General features: G+C 42.3%; 1 protein-coding gene across 1 annotated transcript in view; it reads left to right on the forward strand.

Annotated features, from left to right (window-relative positions):
* The window catches only part of TLL2 (tolloid like 2), a 162,433-nt gene that overhangs the window by 104,063 nt on the left and 34,776 nt on the right, over positions 1-23,594 (forward strand). The window contains exons 10-11 of the mRNA XM_036735783.1: positions 4,508-4,610; positions 21,940-22,056. Of these exons, the coding sequence (XP_036591678.1) occupies positions 4,508-4,610; positions 21,940-22,056 (220 nt within the window). The remainder of the gene's footprint in view (positions 1-4,507; positions 4,611-21,939; positions 22,057-23,594) is intronic.

The following is a 23,594-nucleotide window of genomic DNA, read 5'->3' on the forward strand; positions in this document are numbered from 1 at the left end:
CTGGGTAAGACCAACAACAGCAGTGCACAGGAAGGGCTGCCATCGCAGGTTCTTTGATCTGCTTTTCTAAGGAAAGCAACTTTAAGGGGTTAACAATCTCAGTTTAATTAAACATGCACATATCAATCACTTAGTTCTGGGGGAAAAAGAACAGCCCCCTGAACTTCAGGGCAAATGCAAACAGAAATTACAAATATCAACAGACAGACTTTGTCTGATTCAAATCAGACTTCATAGCTACCAGAGAAGCACCAACATCTGTCTGGGTTACAAAGCTGGGGGGGGGCAGGTTCAACGGCTTGCCCAGAGTCTTATCACCCACATTCTTTCAATGAGTGTACCCCCAAAAGTGAACCGCTAACCTTGCAACACATATACCCTGTTAAGGACCCTGAGGGCTCGAAGCTCACCATTTAAAGTGTGAGAAATCACTAACACCAGAGTGTGGGAAAGCTCCAACCATCAGTACCACATCACATACAATTCAATGACTCTCGATTGTCTTAGTGCTGAGAAACATTCCAAGACAAAAGATCCCCCTTTACCTGCCCCATTCAAACAAGGTCAGACTCATCAAAGACACTTAAGATAAGAACAGCAAAAAACCCTTCTCTGATTACCACTACACAGATCAGAAAGAATAGCAATTAATATGCAAAAGAAACATCATGAGCGGATGTTTAATAATAATAAACTGGACTGGATAACCTCTAAGTCTCCTTCCAGCTCTAAATTTATGATCATCATACATCAGTTTTGCCATAAGTGCTTGAAAAAGTCTCATTGTGGGGATGGAACCCAGGGATGAGCTGATCAATCAATCAACAAGCATTTCTTAAGTTCTTACTATGTACCAGTAACTCTGTTAAGCATTGAAGATACAAAAGCAAAACAGCCTTTTCCCTCAAGGGCTTACATTCCAGTGGGGAACACAACACATGGGTAATTGGATGCATCCAAGACATATCCAGATGAGATGGAAGGTAACCATAGGGAGTGGGGTGGTGAGGTGATGCAGTGGATGAGTGCTGGGCTGGAAGTCAGGAAGACTCCTCTTCCAGAGTTCAGTTCTAGCCTCAGACACTTCCTAGATGTGTGACCTTGAGCAAGTCACTTAACCCTGTTTGCCTCAGTTTCCTCATCTGCAAAATAAGCTAGACAAGGAAATAGCCAACCACTCCAGTATCTTTTCCAGGAAAACCCCAAACAGGGTCATGAAGAGTCTGACATGACTGAAAAGACTGAACAATAATAACAACCTTAGCAGTTGGAGAGACCAGAAGAGATCACGGAAGAGGGCAGTTGAGCTAAGTCTTCATTTGCTGCTAAAATGGGTGATTTGACTTTCATCTCCTTTTCATCCCAATAGATGTTGGAGGTGCTGGTAGGAGGAAGGTAGGATGGAGGAGCAGAAGGTCAGGATCTAGGGAATCCTCAAATTGCTGAACTGAGAGATTTTTTCTATGTCCTGTTTATGCCAAGGATATAGATTTAAATTTGTAAAATATATAACCTCTGTCCCTCTTATTTCATCAGTATGTGGATCTCCTAGTATGGAAGCTTCCTTTATTGATGCAGATCAGGACCTCCTCGGTAACTAACTTTTAGAGGATTGCCTGGGGTCTCTGAAAGGTTAAGTGATTTGCCCAGGGACCCCTGTCTGAGGCAAGACTTGAACCCAAGTCCTTCTGACTCCAAAGCTATCCTCTATCCACAACACTATGCCCCCTTTCTTCACATAACAGGTGCTCAGCAAATATTTGTTAGTGGACTTTTTCCTTAGCCTCTGAAAATACAGGCCACTGCTAATTATTCAAGAACTAATTGTACCCAGTTTGAGATTGACTGAGACCCATGCATCTTTTCTTCCTTTCGCAGCTCATTAGTGAGGTGAAAAAACGGAAGGAAAAGAAGCTATGCTCAAATTAGTCAGTTCTGCTACTTGCTATAAACTCTGGTGAAGGCTGGGAAAGGAGAGTGAAATAATTGGCTTAAATGAGACATTGGGGAATTTCAATTATCTAGGCTCTCCCTATCCTCCATTAGTAGACAAATGTGATTAGGCCAAAGTTATATGATTCGGTCCATAGTCACTCACAGGCAGGACATATGTGCTCCCACCCATGCACGTGCTTATGTATGTATGTGGCATACACACATACACACACACGTACATACATATATCTATGTGTGTCGGTGTGTGTATGCAGTTGGTGAGATGAGTATTGGGTTTGGAGTCAAGAAGATAGATTTAAGTTCCTCCTTTGACACTTACTTAATATATGATCCTGGCAAGTTTGTTAATGTCTGCAATCCTGGGCAAGTCATTTAACCTTTAGATGTCTCAAGGAACTCCCCAGGACTTAGCTACTAAGCCATAGACCTTTTGAGATCTGCTTTGGTGGAGGGACTTGTCACATAGGGAATTCCTTTCCTTTCTCCTCTCCTCTCTTCTCCATGCTTCTCCTCCTCCCCATCCCTTCCCATTCCCTCCCATCCCCTGCCTTCTGTTTTGTTTTTGTCTTTGTACTCCCAGTGCCTTGTTACATGACTTAGTAAACAATTATCAAAATCAATTAAAAATCTCCAGGGAATGCCAGCTACTACAGTCTTCTTTGGCAACATATTCATTATCCAAATAAACATCATTTGAACTTAAGAAGTATCAATTTGTGGTCATTGTGGTCTTAATCTGTATTAGTCTTGTGTTCACAACACAGCGCCAGCTACGTGCCAAGAGCTGTGCTAGGAGCTACCAGAGGAAGGCCAAGCAGAACTGAGTCAAGGCTGGGGGTGCACATAGCAATGTGCTGTGGAGATAGTCTGGAAACAGCATGGCGGCAAAAGGTTGTCTATCAGAGCCCATGATCTAGCGGGTAGAGTTCAAGGTTGTGGTGGGGGAATTGAGGAAGGTGGTGAAAGTATAGACAGCATGGTCGTTGTGATGGTCAGGAGGAGAAGTTTCCTTTCAATCCAGAGGAAAAGAAGAAACAAGAAGTAAAGGCAGAGAGGAGGAGGGAGGCAAGGGGAGGTAAATTCAGGCTTGGGTTAAGTTAAGGGGGTTTTATACTCAGAGAAGCCAAGGCCACTTCCTCAAACTGAGGGCATGGGATGGAACTGCAGGCAAAGAGAAAGGACAGCATCTAAAATAACTCCTGGGGGTCAGCAAGAGATGAATAAAGGCGCTTCCAGAGAGCATAAGCAGAATTGAAGCTGGACACCACTTGTGTTGAGCCAAGTAGTTGTGGTTTGTAGCCTTCCTACAGCAGTTTCCTATGATCTGGGAATAAGAGCCAAGAAGGCAGCCAATGAGAATTCCAAACTGGTTTTCTGTCCTGACCTGCCTGGAGTAGAAAGATGCAATGAGGACCGCTTGAGGGTGTTAAGTAGAATCCTATGGAGGAAGTTGGGAATGGCTTTTTGGACATGACAATACTGGAGAAAAGATGTTAGAAATACTTGCCCCTCAAAAATGCTGGAAGTAGCCAACAAAAAATGGATAGAAGTAATTCATGAAAGTGTTCTGCCTTTCTACATCAGTTGGAATGATCATGATTTCCCCTTATATTTGTACTTCATCTCTTGCCAAACCACTAGTCTTTCCTTCCCCTGGCCAATCTTTTAATGTCTTTTTCTTTTGGTCAACACCCAAATGACTTATGAAGCTTAAGTTCATTATAAAATGCCCTGGCAACCAGTTCCTCCCTATTTATTCCCTGTCTTTCCTGACATTCATTATTACGATCTTTCATGGGTTTTTTCTTGGGGGGGCAGTGTCCTGAATCTGTTATTTCATGGGTGTAGGGAACTTCCAGTGAGGAAAGTCATACTACTGAAGCAAATCAGCAAATGTTCAGGAATTTATAATATTAAGAGCGTTACCTAGAGCACAGAGAGGTTATACGTTGCTCAAAGTCACACCACTATAATGTGTCTTAGGTGGGATTTAAACCTGGGTCTTCCTAACTCTGACACCAGCTCTCTATCCAAAGGGTGGTGAAGTGTCACAGTAGATAGGAAGATTAAGTTCAAATTTGGCCTCAGACACTTACTAGCTGGGTGACCCTGGACTAGTCACTTAACCCTTTTTACCTCAGTTTCCTCATCTGTAAAGTGGGCTGGAGAAGGAAATGACAAACCACTCTAGTACTTTTGCCAAAAAAAAAAACAAAACCCTGCCAAATCGGGGCATGAAGAGTCCAACACGGCTGAAATCACTGAACAAAAACAAACTCTCTATCCACCATCCCACTCTGACTTTAATCATTCCAGTTATTATTATTTGTATTTTATTAATATAAGCAATAATATGTTTATAGAACACTTTGCTGTATCCAAAGGACTTTCAAATGAAGGTGATAAGGCCACTTGTTATCCTGTTTCCATGCAGGGATATTATATTGTGTTGTGGCTTGGGAGAAACGTTTAAGAAACATTTGGCTGGGTTTGTCTTGCTAGTTTTAGTTAGTCTGTCCCCTGCCCCTAACTCTGTGCTTCCTCTTTACAGATTATTCTGAATTTCACGTCTATGGACCTCTTTAAAAGCCGCCTGTGCTGGTATGATTACGTAGAAGTCCGAGATGGTTACTGGAGGAAGGCCCCCCTCTTGGGTGAGTTAATATTGGAATGGTTTAATGTGAATTGGGAGAACAACATGGGAAAGAGGAAAAGTCCCTGGACCTCAACTCAGGAGACCTGGATTCAAATCCAGTCTCCACTGGCAACTTCCTGGCTGAGGGGCTAAATGACTTATTTCTCTGATTCTCAGTTTCTCTTGCTTCTCTAACTCCTTCAGGAGATGTCAAATGGCTTCGAATAGGAGCAGAATAGAGGGAGCCCGAGTGATGCCATAATTCATGGAGCACCAGGGCCTGGAGTCAGGAAGACCTCTGTTCAAATCCAGCCTCTTCCACTCACTAGCTGTGTGGCCCTGGGCAAGTCACTTAGCCTCTGCCTCAGTTTCCTCATCTGTAAAGTGGAGATAATAGCAGTTACCTGATTGTGAGGATTAAATGAGATAATATTTGCAAAGTACTTGGCAAACCTCCAAGAGCTAAGTAAATGCTAATTATCATGGTCATTATCATCCTCAATTAGATGACACAATAGATGGAAAGAACACCCAGACATCTGGGTGAAAAGCTGTGGGTAGTTAAAGATTGGTTTTTTTTAATCAACTCAGTAGAAACTGGGCCCCAGAAGAGATCTCTTTTGCAGATTATCTAAGAAATGTAATTCAACTAGTGTAAGGAGGGTTATAAGGGAGAGGCCTGTGTTCCTGAGGCTTTAGCCACAAAAGGGAGCCCCAATATCGCAACCAAGTATTGGTTGTAGCAGCAGGGTTAGGTCACAGCAGGAGAACCCAGGGTCTGTGGCCAGCCTCACACACGCAACCTGTGACCTGGGAGACTTCTCTCTAATAACATCAGTATGGCTTGTGTTGGCCCCTACTCTGAAGTTTACCTTGGTACATATGAATGTGGCTTTTCAGTTCACCTGCAGTCAACCTCGGCCCAAACATTTCTTGGAGTTTAAGATACACCTGACTTAATAGTCTTGTTTTTGGGTTTTGACAACAGTGTCAGATAACATGGTGGTGGTGGTGACTCTAACTTGGAAAGGATGATCCTAGTGTGAGTTGAGAAGGTAGGGTGAGACATGGAAAATCGGGTGGTATATATAAAGGATTCCCCAGAGGATAGTCTTGAATTTCATTGGGTAATCTAATGAAGAATGGTGAAAGGCTTGTAGTATCACTATCTCCTGATAATCAAATGACATAACATATCTAAAGTGCTTCCAAATCTTTCAGCACTATAGAATGCTATGATGGTGATAATGATGATTTTTTGAATGCTTGTTTTTGGATTCTCCTTAGCTCTTAATATTCTCCCAGTGTGTCTATATATGTTTAACACTTACACGGCCCTATTCTGGATTACTGGACAACCTTGAATTTAACATAGGAGAAGTTGGATGATTATACACATGACTTCAGTCCCTATTCAGGTTTGAAACTCGAAACCTCTAAAGTCAAACTTGGGTCTAGGTCATTCAGTTTGTTGTTGTGCTAAAAGCCCGGACTGGAACTACGCATTGAAATGATGAAATGTTTAATTGGGACAGAGTTCCCAAGCAAATAATAAAACTTATCTCAGAACTGATTCCCTAGCGTACCCTCATTCTTGATCCCCACCAAAGTAGCCTAAACAAAAAGCTTCTTAGGATTCAGGACTTTCAGTGTCTTTCTGTAGTTGGCTGCAGTATTCTTGGGCATACCCCTGGGTCTGAAGCTTCCAGGGAAGGGCTGAGTCAATTTCTGAGATTGCCTGTCTCTTGCTCAAATCTTCACACCCCGTTATACAACCTTTCTTTCAGTGTGGCCCCTAGTCATGCAATCTCCTTGCAGATCCCTGGTTCCCGATCTCTGTACTCTATTACTCTTTCATCAAGTGTTCTAAGCTTCCTTCCTCACTGTTTTCATCAAGAGAGAGTCAGAACGACATCCCCACCCCCCACCCGCAACCTCCTAGTCATTGGCAGAAAAACCCTTTCTTCTACACAAGTCTGTGGCCTGTAAGCCTTTTTTCCCTTGGAGGGAAAGAACTTAATAACAGCCTGGCCCATGCTCCCAAGAGCTGCTGGCTGCACAGTTAAAGCGCTTGCATTCTTTTACTCTCAATTAATAAAGAGGAATTAAATTGATTTATCCCACAGTGGGCTACATTCTCAACTCCACCCAGACACTGGGAAGTTAGTTAACTTTGCCTTTTCCAGGCTGCCTTATGGTTCTAATCTTGCTTGATTAGGTATATTTTAGTAGGTGTGGGAACAGATCCTTGGGCTGAAAACCTCAAGTCCTGATTCCCAGACCTCAGCTCCAAACAGCAAAAACAAATTAAACAAACTCAAAATCACGTTTCCAATGGGATGACATGCAAGAGGAGTAGAGAATATAGTGAGAACAGATTTGGACAATCATAGTCCTTGGGGCAAGCCCCTTAACCCATCATGGTGCTGCTGGATTTGGTGCTAGAGGGCCTGGCTTCAAATCAAGATTTTGGCACTTGGTTTACCTCTCTTGGACTCATGAAATCTTCCTGCTCATTAGCAAAGGAGGATATTTATTGAACTAGACAGATGATGTCCTTTCCCACGATAAATTCGTGATCATCCCTGGGTCTTAGTTTCTTATTTTGTAAAATGGAAATAAAATTTGTACTGCTTACAGTCAGCCAGTCAACAAGCATTTATTAAGTGCTTTGTATGTGCTAGACACTGTGCTAAGCATGGAGAATTCAAAGAAAGGCCCAAACTCAGTCCTTGTCCTCAGGAAGCTGACATTCAAATAACTCTTCATTCCTTCTGAAATTGGAAGCTTTATAGAAATCAGAGTTAGTATTACTATTATTGTTATTTGGGAGGCCTGTGTGGGTTTGGAATCAGAAGGCTTGGGTTTGAATCATGACACTTTCACTTTGGAGCTGTGTGATCTTGGTCATGTAACTCTTCCCCTCTTTGACCCTCAGTTTCTGCCTTTGTAAAATGAGAGTGTTACATTAGGTCCCTTTTGGCTCAAAAATCTGCTTATTCTATGGTCCTAACTTCTATTCCCTGGCATTGAGGAATTTGAAGCAGAAGGAAAGGAAGGGTCAGGGTTAGGGAAATGGACAGGATAGGGGGCTGGACCTGTGGTCAGACTAAGAAGTGAGGAGAGCAGATGGCATGAAGGACAGAGAGAGGGGTCACCTTGGTGGATGGACCTGTGCTATGGAGAACTATCTCTTTGGGCTTTGACCAGTTCAGAGACACATGGTCCAGGAACTTGCCTCCAGGAGCTGGGTACATGGGGCTGGTCCTAGTTTCTCCTGCCATAGCACATACCCTGCTTCTTTACAACTTGCTTGGACAAATAGAAGGTATGTGCGAGGAGCATGGGTATGGGAGGAAATTCAGGGTGTGGGTAGTTAAAGGATGGAGATCCCCCTAATAACCATCTCCAGGGACTTTAGAAATGTACAAGTCAAGTTTACCAGCAGAGACAACCTGAGTATTATATAGAATCTTGGGGTTAAAAAAGATCTCAGAGATGACTTAGACCAGCCTTTTATTCAATGCATTCCTTCTATAATATGTTGGATGAGTGTTCAAACAGAGCCTAGCTCTTATGAGAGATGACATGATTTCATTGTATCTTTGTATCCCCACCTCTTAGAGCAATGTTTGGCACAGACCTGCTGCTTAATAAATACGTATAGAATGAATGACATTCAATTTCAGGGTTGGAATGGGTGTCAGAGGTAATATAGTCTAACCCTTACTCAAAATATGAATAGCCAGAGAGAGAGATGTGGCTTCTGGTGGCTGCTATTGGCTGCCATTGTAATTGGTAGAATTGAACAGGCTGGAAGATGGCAGCTGGAAAGCAGGGACTTGCCTAGGGCTCTCCCCCAGGACCTACCAAACACCAATAAAAAATGGCTCTGAACAAATTCTAGAACTGCAGAACCCAGGAAATAGCAGAGGGAAGCAGGGCTCCAGCCCAGGACAGCCTGTATGGTCACTGGGTAAGGTCTATCACACGGAGCTGGGAGCAGAGTGGAGCAGAGCCCAGCGTAGGCTGTGACCTGACCAACCGGACCGGGAGCTGGGCAGAACAGCCGCTAGCACCCTGAATCAGTGAGCTGTGGCAGTTACCAGACTTCTCAACCCAGAAACACCAAAGACAACAGAGAAGGTTAGTGGGAAAAACTGCGGGGGACGGAGTGAAAGGAGTTCAGGGTTCGGCCACCACCCCGGGGGCAGTGGAGGTGGTGCAGCTACAGAACTACAGTTGCAATTGCTTCAGGCCCCAGGCCCACCTGGTGGGAGGAATTAAGTGACAGATCAGAACAGGAGCGCAGAGCCTGCTTAGGTCTGAGTCCAGTCTGGGTTGGAGGTTCTTGGGGGGAAGAGGAGTGCTGGTGTGGTAGAGCTTGCTGTATAGAAATAGCTCTGAAAACAACTGCACAGCCCCTCAAGCTTGGAACAAAATAATCTCTACTCTGCAAGCAGTCATACCCTGATGAAAAACTCAAGGGTCAAGTAGTTGGCTGGGAACATGGCCGGGCAGTGAAAACCCTCTCAGATTCAGACTCAGACTTTGGAATCTTTCTTTGGTGACAAAGAAGACCAAAACATACAGCCAGAAGAAGTCAACAAAATCAAAGAGCCTACATCAAAAGCCTCCAAGAAAAACATGAACTGGTCTCAGGCCATGAAAGAGCTCAAAAAGGATTTGGAAAAGCAAGTAAGAGAAGTAGAGGAAAAATTGGGAAGAGAAATGAGAGTGATGTCAGAAAACCATGATAAACAAGTCAATGACTTGCTAAAGGAGACCCAGAAAAATACTGAAGAAAATAACACCTTAAAAAATAGACTAACTCAAATGGCAAAAGAGCTCCAAAAAGCCAGTGGGGAGAAGAATGCCTTGAAAGGCAGAATTAGCCAAATGGAAAAGGAGGTCCAAAAGACCACTGAAAAAAATACTAGCTTAAAAATTAGGCTGGAGCAAGTGGAAGCTAGTGACTTTATGAGAAATCAAGATATTATAAAACAGAGCCAAAGGAATGAAAAAATGGAAGACGATGTGAAATATCTCATTGGAAAAACCACTGACCTGGAAAATAGGTCCAGGAGAGATAATTTTTAAAAAAATTATTGGACTACCTGAAAGCCATGATCAAAAAAAGAGCCTAGATATCATCTTTCAAGAAATTATCAAGGAGAACTGCCCTGATATTCTAGAACCAGAGGGTAAAATAGAAATTGAAAGAATCCACTGATTGCCTCCTGAAAAAGATCCCAAAGAGAAAAGTCCTAGGAATATTGTTGCCAAATTCCAGAGCTCCCAGATCAAGGAGAAAATACTGCAAGCAGCCAGAAAGAAACAATTTGAGTATTGTGGAAACACAATCAGGATAATCCAAGATCTAGCAGCTTCTACATTAAGGGATTGAAGGGCTTGGAATATGATATTCTAGAGGTCAATGGAGCTAGGATTAAAACCAAGAATCACCTACCCAGCAAAACTGAGTATCATGCTCCAAGGTAAAATATGGATTTTCAATAAAATAGAGGACTTTCAAGCTTTCTCAGTGTAAAGACCAGAGCTGAATGGAAAATTTGACTTTCAAACACAAGAATCAAGAGAAGCATGAAAAGGTAAACAAGAAAGAGAAATCATAAGGGACTTACTAAAGTTGAACTGTTTTGTTTACATTCCTACATGGAAAGATGATGTGTATAATTCATGAGACCTCAGTATTAGGGTAGCTGAAGGGGATGTACACACACACACACACACACACACACACACACACACACACACACTTGTGTGTATACATATATATATATACACATACATATATACGCATATATATATGTGTGTGTGTATATATATATACACACACACACACACACACACACACACACACACACACACATATATATAGACAGAGGGCACAGGGTGAGTTAAATATGAAGGGATGATACCTAAAACAATAAAATCAAATTAAGGTATGAGAGTGGGAGAAAGGGAGAGATAGAATGGGGTAAATCACCTCGCATAAAAGTGGTAAGAAAAAGCAATTCTGTTGCAAGGGAAGAGGGGGCAGGCAAGGGGGAATGAGTGAATCTTGCTCTCATTGGATTTGACCTGAGGAGGGAATAACATACACACTCACTTGGGTATCTTACCCCACAAGAAAGAAGGAGGAAGGCGATTAAAAAAGAGGGATGATAGAAGGGAGGGCAGATAGGGGGAGGAGGTAATCAAAAGCAAACACTTTAGAAAAGTGACAGGGTCAAGGAAGAAAACTGAATAAAGGGGGATAGGATAGGAAGGAGCAAAATATAGTTAGTCTTTTACAACATGAGTATTGTGGAAGAGTTTTACATAATGAAACACATGTGGCCTATGTTGAATTGCTTGCCTTCTTAGGGAGGGTGGGTGGGGAGGAAAGAGGGGAGAGAATTTGGAACTCAAAGTTTTAAAAGCAGATGTTAAAAAAAAAGTTTTTGCATGCAACTAGGAAATAAGATATATAGGCAATGGGGCATAGAAATCTATCTTGCCCTGCAAGAAAGTGAGGGAGAAGGGGTTGGGGGAGAGTGGGGTAACAGAAGGGAGGGCTGACTGGGCAACGGGGCAATCAGAATATATGCCATCTTGGAGTGGGGGGGAGGATAGAAATGGGGAGAAAATTTGTAATTCAAACTTGTGAAAATCAATGCTGAAAACTAAAAATATTAAATAAATAAATTATATTTTAAAAAATATGAATAGCCTGTCTATCTTTGATAGACTTGACTTCCAGTGATGGAGAACTTACTCTCTTGAGACAATACCAGTTCTTTCTTGTCCTTTAGACCCAGTGGATCTTTAATGTAAAATCAAACATGGCAGCCAGGTAGCACAATGGATATCATGCTGGTTGTGAAGTCAGGAAAACTCATCTTCTTTAGTTCAAATCCAGCCTCAGACACTTACTAGCTGTGTGACCCTGGGCAAGTTGCTTAACAGTTTGCTCATCTGTAAAATGAGCTGGAAAAGGAAATGGCAAACCACTCTAGTATCTTTGCCAAGAAAACCCCAAATGGGGTCATGAGGGATTGGGCATGACTGAAACAATTGAACAACAAAGGAGTTACATTATTAGTATCTATTGATTGAGGAAAGAGCTACTCTCAATTCCCTTAATATTTTATTTTTTTAATTTAAATTTATTTATTTAACATATTTGGTTTTTGGCATTGATTTTCACAACAGTTTGAATTACAAATTTTCTCCCCATTTCCACCCTCCCCCCCACTCCAAGATGGCATATATTCTGGTTGCCCTGTTCCCCAGTCAGCCCTCCCCTCTATCACCCCCCTCCCCTCTCCTCCCCTTTTCCCTTCCTTTCTTGTAGGGCAAGATAAATTTCTACGCCCCATTGCCTATGTATCTTATTTTTTAGTTGCATGCAAAAACTTTTTTTTTTGTTTTTGAACATCTGTTTTTAAAACTTTGAGTTCCAAATTCTCTCCCCTCTTCCCTTCCCACCCACCCTCCCCCCCTTAATATTTTAAAATGCTCATCATGATAGCATTATATATATTTGGGAAAAATAATATTACTGATCTATGTGAGATATTTATTCAGTCTACAGAAGCTTTTCCTTGCTTAGATTATTTTAAGTCATGCTGCATATTTTATTGAGCTAAAAATGATTCAAATGACAGTGCTTGGTGACTATATGGGGCTGAGATGCCTCCTGATAAGTCCCAGGTGACTCCGGGGGAATCTTCAGCTTTGATTCACAGAAGCTACATGGGAAGGATTTAAAGGAAACATTAGGAGGAAGTTTAATACAATACAGTAAGCCTGATACAGTACAATTTGGAGCTAGGCCTTGGTTTCAATTTTTTTTTTAACCACTTACTGCCTTTGTATCCTCATCTGTAAAATGAGGAGGTTATACCAGATGACCTCTAAAGTATATTACAGGTCTAAATCTATGATCCCTGGTTATGGGTAGAGATGATGCCTGAGCCTCGGAATGTTGAGGGTCTTATGAATTGTGGTTGGAGGGACAAAGGGAGAGCCGAAAGGGGTCAAGTGACTGTGCTACAAAGCAGGGCCACAAGAGAAGAAAATGCACAAAATTGGAATCAGGGAATCTCAGTGTTGGGAAGGAGCCTAGAGGCCATGTATTCCAACTTGTTTCTGAAAAAGAAGGATTTCCTCTATAAATAAAGATCACTCAATTAAGTCAATCAGTGAACATTAATTGAAGTCTTGCTATATGCTAATCTTTGTATCCCCAAAGAAAAGCTAAGCACAGCCCCTGCAGTTAAGGAGCTGACATTATATTGGGGAGACAACGTGCAAATAATTATCCACATATAAAAGATACACCAAAAAAATGGAATGTAATCCCAGGAAGAAGACCCTAAGGGAGAGGAGCTGGGAAAGATGTCTTGTAGAAGGAGGGATCTGAACTATATCATCTCTAACAACTGTTCATCTAGCCTGTGCTTAAAGATCTTAAGCAAAGAGAAACTCATGATCCCCAGAGAGAGCTCATTCTGCTTTGGGGCAGCTGTATTGTTAGAGTCCTTCGTTACATCAAACCTAAATTTGCCCTTTAGACATTTCTAGTCCATACTCCTAATTCTGTCTTCTTGGACAATTAAGACTTTTCCTCCTCCACATGACAGACCTTCAAAAACTTGAAAACGGCTATCACTTCCAGGTCCCTCCCCAACTCCTCCCCTCACCCCCATCCCAAGCTTTCTCTACTCTTGCCTAAACAATCCCAATTCCTTCAACAGATCCTCATATGGCATAAACTTGGGCCTCTTCACCATTACCCTCCTATGGACCATCTCCAGCTGGTCAATGTCCTTCCTAAAAAATGATACCCGCTAATTGAACATAATCCTCTAGATGTGTTGGAGCAGGGCAGAGTACAGTGGGATTATCCTTTCCTTATTCCTGGATATTATGCTGTTTCTGTGGTTTCCTCCACCCCTTGAAAGAAATACAAATTCCCTCTCCCTGCAGATCCTGGCTTTCCTGGCCAAACTGCATGGACCGAATAGATCTGGCCTTCTCTTGATTCATTTTGGCCCTTGCTTTTACCAGCTGCTAGTGGCAGGGTGCATGTGAGTGTGTGGATGAGTGAGGCCTGGCCCCAAGCCTTTGGCCATCAGGTTTCACTTGTAAAATCTCTAGTTTGCTTAAGATCTGGCCTACTCTGAGGCTTCCAAATGCTGTTGTTTATGAACCTTTGTATTTGGAACAAGTACAGTGGGTGAGCAAGGGGAGGGGAGATGACCTCTGGGAGGGTTGGGGGTGGGGGGGGTGGGGTAGGTCAGAGCCATGAAATCTTCTGGGAGGAGTCAGGCTGATGCTGTTTTGCTGGAGGGAGAGAGGATTAGGGAGGATTGGGAAAAGTATGCCTCTTGTAAAAAACTGTGCTTTGCATATTTTCCCAGGGAAGTGTGTGAAAATCCAGCCATCAATGGGGCATAACTTTTTATGAATGAACCCTTTATCACACACAGCAGAATCCGCTTGTCACTTCCTCATCTGTATTCCCTCTTCTCTGCATCCTTCATGGGCTCCTTCTTGGGATCAACCAGAGGTCTAGAAATGCTCCATTTGGTCATGAGACCCTTTGCCCTGGTTAAATTCCTTCCCATATCATTACCCTGGTTTGGAAAAGGAGACTCAGAGGTAGCTAGGAAAACTTTCAGTGTTTTCACTAAGGGACACCAGGCCCAAGCCAAAGAATGAGTCACATCCTTGGTTTGGGGACAGCCTCACAAATGAGGAAAATCCCAACAGAGTGAACGGAGCAGACGGAGAATTTATCTAATCCTGGCTGTTCTCCTATCTGTCTTGCTTTTTGATTTTGGACTTGCTTTTTGATTTTGGACATGGTATTTCACCCTTTCCTGGGCACTTCTGTTTCCTGTTCTGTAAAATGGGAAACTACATGAAAGAGCTATGTCAGTTCAGCATGAATTATTTTCTTTTAAAAACTGTTAATTTTTCAGTTAATAAGCTTTTATTTTCTCTCCCTCCTAACTCCCCCCATTAGAAAAAAAGGAAAACAAAGTCCTTGTAACAAATATGCTTGTCTAAGCAAAAGAAATTCCCCCTAAAATGTCTCATTCTGCATTTTGAGTCCCTCACCTTTCTGTCAAGAGGATGAGTAGTGTGTCATCTTTGGTCCTTCAGAATTATGGTTCATCACTGTATTAATCAGAGTTCTTAAGTCTTTCAAATTTGTTTGTCTTTATATTGTTGTTGTTACTGTATAAATTGTTCTCTTGGCTCTACTCACTTCACTTTGCATCAGTTCATTCAAGTCTTCCCAGGTTTCTCTGAACCCATCCCTTTCATCATTTCTTACAGTACAATGATATCCCATCACATTCATATATCATCGTTTGTTCAGCCCATCTCCAATTAATGGCCATTCTTTTAGTTTCTATTTCTTTGCTACTACAAAAGAGCTGTTATAAAAATTTTTGTGCATATGAATCCTTATCTTCTTTCTTTGATCTTTTTTGGCATGGAGGACTATTAATTGTCTCTTGTAATATTATTTTGCCTAGTGACAGGTTTTCCCAGGCCCAGTTAACATCAGGCAGTGGATACCTCTATTTCTCTTGTTTCCCATGCATTTTATAAACTGTCACAGGGCAGGTACTATGCCTGCAATTTCTTTGCTGCTAGGTGACTGAGTGGACAGAGCAACGGACTTGGGGTCAAGAAGAACTGAATTCAAATTCTCCCTTGGATACTACATAGAAGGTAGTGGGGGAGGAGCTAAAGAAGTCATCCTGGAAATCATAAGCTAAGCTGAGTTTAAAGAGGTTTTTCTGAAGTCATTTCACATCCATATCTATAATCTGATAAGACTATGGTATGTTGCATACTCCAAACATTTTCTACCTTTCTTTAATTCCTTTTATTACTTATTGAATGACTAACTACATTTTGTCCTTTCACAGTAGGAAATATATTTCTGTCCTGGTAATGTTTCTATTAAAAAAAAGCAATTGATGCTAACTGGTCATTCCAAAGAACCTATTAGAGAATGGTTATCCTATGATTGGCTTTCCATTAGGGGCCTCATCTGATTTAATGACAAATTTAATGACAAGCACAAAAGGCTGAAGATGGTCAGAAATGGTAAAGAAGTAGAAGGAGGTTAATATAGAAACAGTAAGACTTGAAGGGATGTGTGTGTATGTATGTGTGTGTGTGTGTGTGTGTGTAGAGTATTTCCCAGAATTCTGTTAAGTCACCTTCCTGGTACCCCCTTGGAAGAGAGATTTTTCTGTGTCTGAGGCAAACTGGCAAAGTGAGGGTGAGTGATATCTAATGCCAAAAGGAACTCCATCTTGTCATCCAAATGGACCCACTTAGGTCTGTCATATGAATTCATCAACAACCCCCCCCAAATAAACTCCCCCAAACCCTTACTTTTGCTCTATTTTGTGGGAATTTTTTTCCTGACATTTTTGCTACCAGTCCATAGGTATGCTGGTCTTCTTTTATTTTCCTCCTTTATTTGATGTCTGGGGCAGCTAGGTGGTGCAGTGGATAGATCACTGAGCCTGGAGTCAGGAGAAGGCTCACCTTCATGAGTTCAAATCTGGCTTCAGACACTTACAAGCTGTGTGACCCTGGGCAAGTCACTTAACCTTGTTTACCTCACTTTACTCATCTACGAAATGAGCTGAAGGAAGAAATGGCAAACCACTCCAACATCTTTGCCAAGAAAACCCCAAATGGGGTCACAAAGAGTTGGACATGACTGAAAACGACCAAACAGCAACAATTTGAGACCTATCCATTTGGATCACAAGACTAACAAGAATTGTTGACTGTTAGATAGAGCTCATCTACTCCAATTTTGCAAATGAGAAGCTGAGAGCCCAAGAGGGAAAGTGATTCATCTGAAGTTACTCAGCAAGTAAATCACAGGATCCTAGATCTAGAGTTGAAAGGGTCCTCCATTTAAGCCAGTTTCCTCATTTTACAGACTAGGAAACTAAGGTGGTTGTAACTTGCCCAAGACCATATGAATAATAAGTATCCCAGACAGGATTTGAACCTAGATCCTTGGAATCCAGATTCAATGTTCTTTCCACTGACAGAGTTAGAATTTGAACCCATATCTTCTGACTGCCAAGCCAGTGGTTCCCTGGCCACACCCTATTCATGGGTGGACATGGATGGACCATTAAAGTGGATTTGGAGTCAGAGGACCTGGATTCAGTCTAGACTCTGCTGTTTATGAACCATGTGATCTTTAGCAAGTCACCTCCCTTCTCTGGTCCTCTGTTTCTTCATCTATAAAATGAAGGATTTAGAGTAGATGACCTCTAGCTAAGGTTCCTTCCAGCTCCATATCTCTGTGGAGGACTTGAAAGTGAACACAGCCGGCCTGAATGTGGCCTTAGTATCACAAGGGCTGTAGTTCTCACAAGCTCTAGGGAGAGGAGGCCGCCATAGTTGGACATCAAGATCTGTTTGCTGGGTGGGCTCCAGGCTTACTCATCAGAGGGGCACTTTCCTCCAGTTCAGGATACAAACCCTTTGTGTCTGAGCTCAGCCCTCTTGAGTCTCTTTAAAGACCTTAAAGGGCATGGCCAAATGGGTATTGGGAGCATTCAGGAGGCAGCTCTGCCCGGAGAGATGCTTCCAGGTGCCCTGGTCCCTGAGGCTCCTACTTTGGCACTCCAGAACCTTTCCTTTATTCATTCCTGTCCTATTGACCCAGACTTTGGCTTGATACTCTGATTGCCGAGGCCTTGTCTCACAGTTTGATCCCTATGTCCTTCCCCTTCAAAACAAACAAAAACAAACCAGCTATGGCTTTGGGTCCTGCCCAAGCTGCCACCATTAGCTTCTGGTAATCTATTCCCCACCCTTGGCTGCAGAATTCTGTTTATTGCTGGCTGAGGCTTCAGCCTGAGCTTCTTCTGTTACTGACTTACACTGCCTGGCCCTCCTGGCCCAGATACCAGCCCCCTCAAATAGAAGGCTCCCTTGAAATAGGACAAAAGGAAATCCATTTGCCGCCTAGACAATGGGTAAAACCTTGGAGGGGAGGGAAAGCTCACTCAGAGAATTCTTTATGATTTACTTTATTTTTTTCTAAAAATGTGCATGTTTTGAAGCAGACATGTGATTTTACTGATGTAACAAACTCTCAGAAGGGAATTCTCTATACCAAAGGTAGATGGGCAACTGCCCAGGGACTTAAATGTTTAGAGAGTTGGCTGCAGTGCCCGACCTCAGGGTCAAACAGCCAGTATGTGTCAGAGGCCCTGCTTGAACCCAGCTCTGACTGGCTCTGAGTTCAGCCTTCTATCCAGCACATCACACTATCTCTTATTTTAATGTTGTTGTTTGGGTTTTTTTTGATGCTGCCTTTTTTTTTTATGTTGTAGTCATTTCTGGACATACCGTCCTCTCCACCCTCGATCTAAAACCAAACCCTCCCTGTACCTAAGAAAAATAACTAACACAATGAGTATGTCTGAGAGTATCTGCCTTGTTAGTCTCTGGCTTCTCTGCTGTTTTTTAGTTCCTTAGGATTTGGCCTCCTTTTAGTAAACTATTCATTTACATGGCTGTACTCATACCATGCGTACTGTACATACACAGACTTTCCCATGTTCCTTGGAATTCCCCCTCTTCTTCCTCACTGCCCAGTGGTCATCCTTTGTGTTCATCTGCCAGTTCTGCCATACTCTAGTCAATGCACACCCACTCAGGCTCCAGCTCTTTGCTACCATTAAAAGGGCTACTGTGAATAGTTTGGCATAGACGAGCTTGCTTTCCATTTCTAACCTTCATGGAATATGAGCCAGCAGTATGATTTCTGGGTTAAAGGGTATGGATGAAAAAATTGGTGACTCTTCTTGTATGATTCCAAATTGTTTTCCAGAACATTTGGCTGGAGCAACTACCAAGAGGATTCATTTTGAATCAAACTGAACAGATGGTAATAGTAAAAGCCCAAATTGATATGCTACGGGAGTGACTTTTTTCCTAAGTAAATAAGAAAAGGGTCTAGTTGAGAAAATAAATAATGATGGTGATGAAAATGATGATGGTGGTGGCATTTATATAGCACTTTAAAGTTTGCAAAGAGCTTTACAAATACTATCTCATTTTATTTTTTTACAAACCTAGGAGGTAGTTGTTATTATCATAGCCATTTTTAGATGAGGAAATCGAGACCCAGAGAGAGTAGATGACTTACCCAGGGTCACACAGCGAGTAAGTGTCATGTGTCTGAGCAAAGATTTGAACTCAAGTCCTCCTGATTCCAGGGTCTGTGCTCCATCCACTGTACCACCTAGCTGCCCCACGTCCGTTCTTTTTAAGGAGCTGAGATTTCATCCATGTGTCAAAAGATTACCTTCAATGGTGTAGGTTACAGGTCCTTTTTAACTTAGGTCTATGTGAAAATCATCTCCCTGCAAGTAATCACAGGGTGGTTGTGAGAATTAAATAAATTAATGTAGGTAAAATGCTGTATAAATATTATTTTTTGTAATATCCCAGCTCCAACACTTAGCTTTGTAATCAAAGTCAAGTCATTTTATTTCTCCTAGAAGTTTCTTCATCTATAAAATGAGGATCAATTGACCAACGAGCTAAGTGTTAGGGATATATGAAAAATGAAAGTCCCTGCCCAGAAGGAGCTTACATTCTAATGGTATACACATATATACATACATATATTACACATACACATGTCAATATGCACAAAATAAATACAGGATAATTTGAGGGTGGAGTTGAGGCAGTAGCAGCTAGGGTGTGGGAAAGGCCTCCTACATGTAGGAGAGGCATTTGAGGTGAGCTTGGAAGGAAACTAGAGATTCTAAGTAGCAGCAACAGGGAGGGAAGGAAGAAGGAAGGGAGGGAGGGAGGGAGGAAGGAAGGAAGGAAGGAAGGAAGGAAGGAAGGAAGGAAGGAAGGAAGGAAGAAAGGAAGGAAGGAAGGAAGGAAGGAGGGAAGGAAGGAAGTACAGAAGGACCTGTGTTACCCAACTGGCCAGTTCCAGTTGGGTCCCCAGTGGGCCAACTCCTATTTTTAGTCACAGAGGTTGTTATTTGTCCTTCATTCTTGAAGAAGACCATGACATCAGGAAGATGATGCCATGACTTGCAAATGAATTGCATTTAAGTGAGGGAGAGCTGTGCAAAGTCATCAGCCTCACTTTTTCCTCTGGAGCCATCTGGGTCCAGTGGCAAGATATAGATCAGGATGACTGGAGATGGCTCTGGATGCAGTAGGAGACCTTGGGAGGTACTGGGTAGGGGTCGGGGTAGAGATGTGGTTAAGTACAGATTGGGGAAGGGGGTAGCAAGAGAGCAGTTTGGAAAAGATCTGGATTTTTAGTGGATTGTAAGCTATATATGAATCAGTGGTGCGACATGGTGGCCAAACATATAGCTCCTTCAATCTTGGGTGCCATTAAAGCAAGGCCGCAGGTTCAGAACTTGGGAAGTATACTGTTTCTATGTCCTGGTCAGACCACATCTGAGTCTGATATTAGGTTCTGGATGCCGAATTTTAGGATAGACATTGATAAACTGGAAGACGTCTGGAGTAAAGCAAATGGGTTGGCAATGAACTTTGAGTTCATTCCATGAAAGGATCCATTCAAGAAACTGGGGCTGTTTTGCCTAGGAAAGAGATGACTCAGGGGCCAGTGCTGCCTTAAAGTATTTGAAAGGTTGTTATGTATAAAGAGGACCAGACTTGTTCTGCTTGATCCTAGACCTAGAAGGCAAAATTAAAAGCAATGAGTTAGAATTTTAAGGAGCCATATTTGGGGAGCTGAAAGGACAAATGCTTAAATAATTAGCTATACAGAAGGGGAACAGTGTGTGGGTTAGTCCCATCTCTGTCCTTTATCCTTGGGTAGTATAACCTAACAGAGAATTTCAGTAAAATAGGCATTTATCAATTGTCTATGATAGGCAAAGTGAGAGACTGGTTGTGGTGTAGTAGCCAGAGCCCTAAAATTTGGCATCCAGAATTTCATAACAGATTCAGATGTGGTCTGACCAGGACATAGAGACAGTATACTTCCCAAATCCTGAACCTGAAGCCTTGCTTTAATGGCACCCAAAATTGAAGGAGCTATATGTTTGGCCACCATGTCACACCATTTCCTTAGAATCAGAATGAACTATAATCATATCACAATTCTAGCTGGCTCTGTGAACTTGACCAGATCACCTCTTAGTGCCACAAACAGTCCTCTAATGCTACAAGTTGTGGAACACTTGTTGATTTTCTATCAGCAGAGGAGATTTCTCATTGGGAAGTGTCCTGCGTTGAGGAAATCAGGGGTTTGCTGCTCAGAAGCTCTTGTCACACACTCCCAGGCTCAGGACTAGGCTTCTGATGCAGTGAGACATATTTTTCAAAATTTATTTATTTATTTATTTTAACATTCATTTAAAATTTTGAGTTCCCAACTCTTTCCCTCCCTTCATCGCCTCCCCAACCTGTAAAGACGGCAAGCAATATGATACTCATTATATACACATGAAGTCATGCAAGCATGTTTCCGTATTAGCTATGTTGCAAAAAAATGAGGCATAATTTTAACAAGTTCATTGATTCTCTCACTATAGGTCCTAGGTAATTGATCAGTCCACCAATCAACAAACATAATAAGGGCTTACTAGTTACCAGGAACTGTGCCAAGTGGTTGGGATGCAGAGAAAGGCAAAAATAATCCCATTTGCAAGGGGCTTACATTCTAATGGCACACATAACATAGAAATAAATAGCTAGATACAAGACACATATGGAGTAAATGGAAGGTAACCTCAGAAAGTAAGGCTTTTGTAGCTGGGCAGACCATAAAAGACCTCCTTCATAAGGTATGATTTGGATTAAGTCTTGAAGTAAGCCAGGGATCTTAAGAAGAAGAGGTGAGGAGGAACAGGATTCCATCGTTGGGAGACGGGTTGTCACAGGTGAGGAGGAGTCAGTAGACCAAAATAGCTGGGCCATGTGGAAGGGTGTAAAAGTAAAAGAATCCCGAAAAGGTAGGAAGGGGCAGGGTTGTGAAGTTTTAAATGTCAAATAAAGAACATGATCCTGAAGGTAATAGGGAGTCACTGGAGTTTGAGTAGAGGATGGTGTGGCTAGACCTACCTATGCTGACCTTAAGATTAGAGATTTAGAGTTTGAAGGTCACATGGTCTAACTCATTTTATAGATGAGGAAGCGGAGACCCCAAGATTGGAAGTGAGTGACTTGTCCAAGGTCATGTAGTTATAAGTGGCCCAGATCCTCTGGTTCCAAGTCCAGGACTTTTCCCACTGTACTGAAGGTGTCCTTTTGCCTTTCAGGTAGATTTTGTGGTGACAAAGTGCCAGAACCTCTCATCTCCACAGACAGTCGCCTTTGGGTTGAGTTCCGAAGCAGCAGCAACATCCTGGGCAAAGGTTTCTTTGCTGTTTATGAAGGTCTGTGGTATCCCAGACCATGGGAGAGTTGTGTGATTTCCCTTCTTTTACATATCAACCAGTGACCCCACTCTTGAACCACACACCTTCCTCCCAGCCTCCAAGTATGTGTAGCTACAGCTGGGAGCCATTGAGGGTGTGGAGGTGGGACTTAGGGATGCCAGTGCCGTTGGTGTAAACACTGCCTCCTGAGGCCCCTCCTAAGTCTGTCTCCTGTGTCCTGGAAGCAGCGCAGGCCAGTCTTCTCTCCACAGGACAGGCCTTTATTCCCACATAAACCAATATACTGAGCCCCAATTCCACTCATTTTAGAGAAAATCATTTAAACCCAACACACATGCTGTTAGGGACAGGGAACTGGCAGGGAACAAATAAAGTTACCTTGCCTCTAAATCTGTGACTGTGGCCCAGGAATCTCACAGTATTATGGAATCTCAGAGACAGAAGGGAACTTGGTCCAATGCCTACCTGAACCAACACACCCAACAAGTGGTCGACCATTCAGCCTCCATTTAACAACTTCTAGTGAACTTTACTTATGTCATCTTCTGTGTTCTCTCTATCTTGAAATGTTTGTGTTTTTTTGTGAATATTAAGTTCATAATAAAAGTAACATACAAACTCAATATACACCATGTCCCAAAAGTCTTGGTGCAGTTTTAAGCTTAGAACCGCACCAAGACTTTTGGGACATGGATACCAAAATGGCCCATTTTACTTTTGGGTAAGCTTCAATTGTTAGGGTTGTATTTTCTTATAGCCTGAATTGTCTTCTCTTCAACTTCTACACATTTCTCCTAGATCTGCCCTCCTGGTGCCAAGTACAAAAAAACTAATTTATCTTCCACATGACAGGCCTTCAGAACCTTTTGTGTTGTCCTACTCGGCTTCTCTTTTCCAGACTTAACACCTTCAGTTCCTTCAACCTCCTCTCATTGAATCTCCCCCCTTCCTCCTACTGCCCTTTTATTCTTTTGTAAAAAAAAAAAGTTCCCCCCCCCCCCCCCCCGTAAGATGAGGGGCAGGGGCAGCTAGGGGACTCCATAGTGCACAAAGAACTGAGCCTGGAGTCAAGAAGACTCATCTTCCTGAGTTCAAATCTGGCCTCAGACAGTTTATTGGTTGGGTGACCTTCTCTGTGATAATAATAGCACCTACTCCCCCAGGGTTGTTATGAGGATAAAATGAGACAATATTTGTAAAGCACTTCACAAACTTTAAAGGGCCATGTAAGTACTAACTATTAATATCTAGTCCAGTTTCCACTTTTGACAGATGAGGACCTGAGACCGGAAATGATGTGAACTGTCTGAGGTTATATTTGTGAAAGAGCAGGAACTGGAATTTATATTTTCTGTCTGTAAAATTCTGCGATTCGTGCTGATCCTTAGTTTTAGTTATTCTTTAAAAGGATAAATTATTGTTGCTGAACTCGTACCACGCATGGTCATTTTCCTTGATAGTAAAGAATTCACACTTGCCATGATGAATCTATATGTTTGCAAGATGCTCCACCTAGTGGTGACAACTGGCTACTG

This window comes from Trichosurus vulpecula, chromosome 8 (genome assembly GCF_011100635.1).
Source record: "Trichosurus vulpecula isolate mTriVul1 chromosome 8, mTriVul1.pri, whole genome shotgun sequence".
Lineage (NCBI taxonomy): Eukaryota > Metazoa > Chordata > Mammalia > Diprotodontia > Phalangeridae > Trichosurus > Trichosurus vulpecula.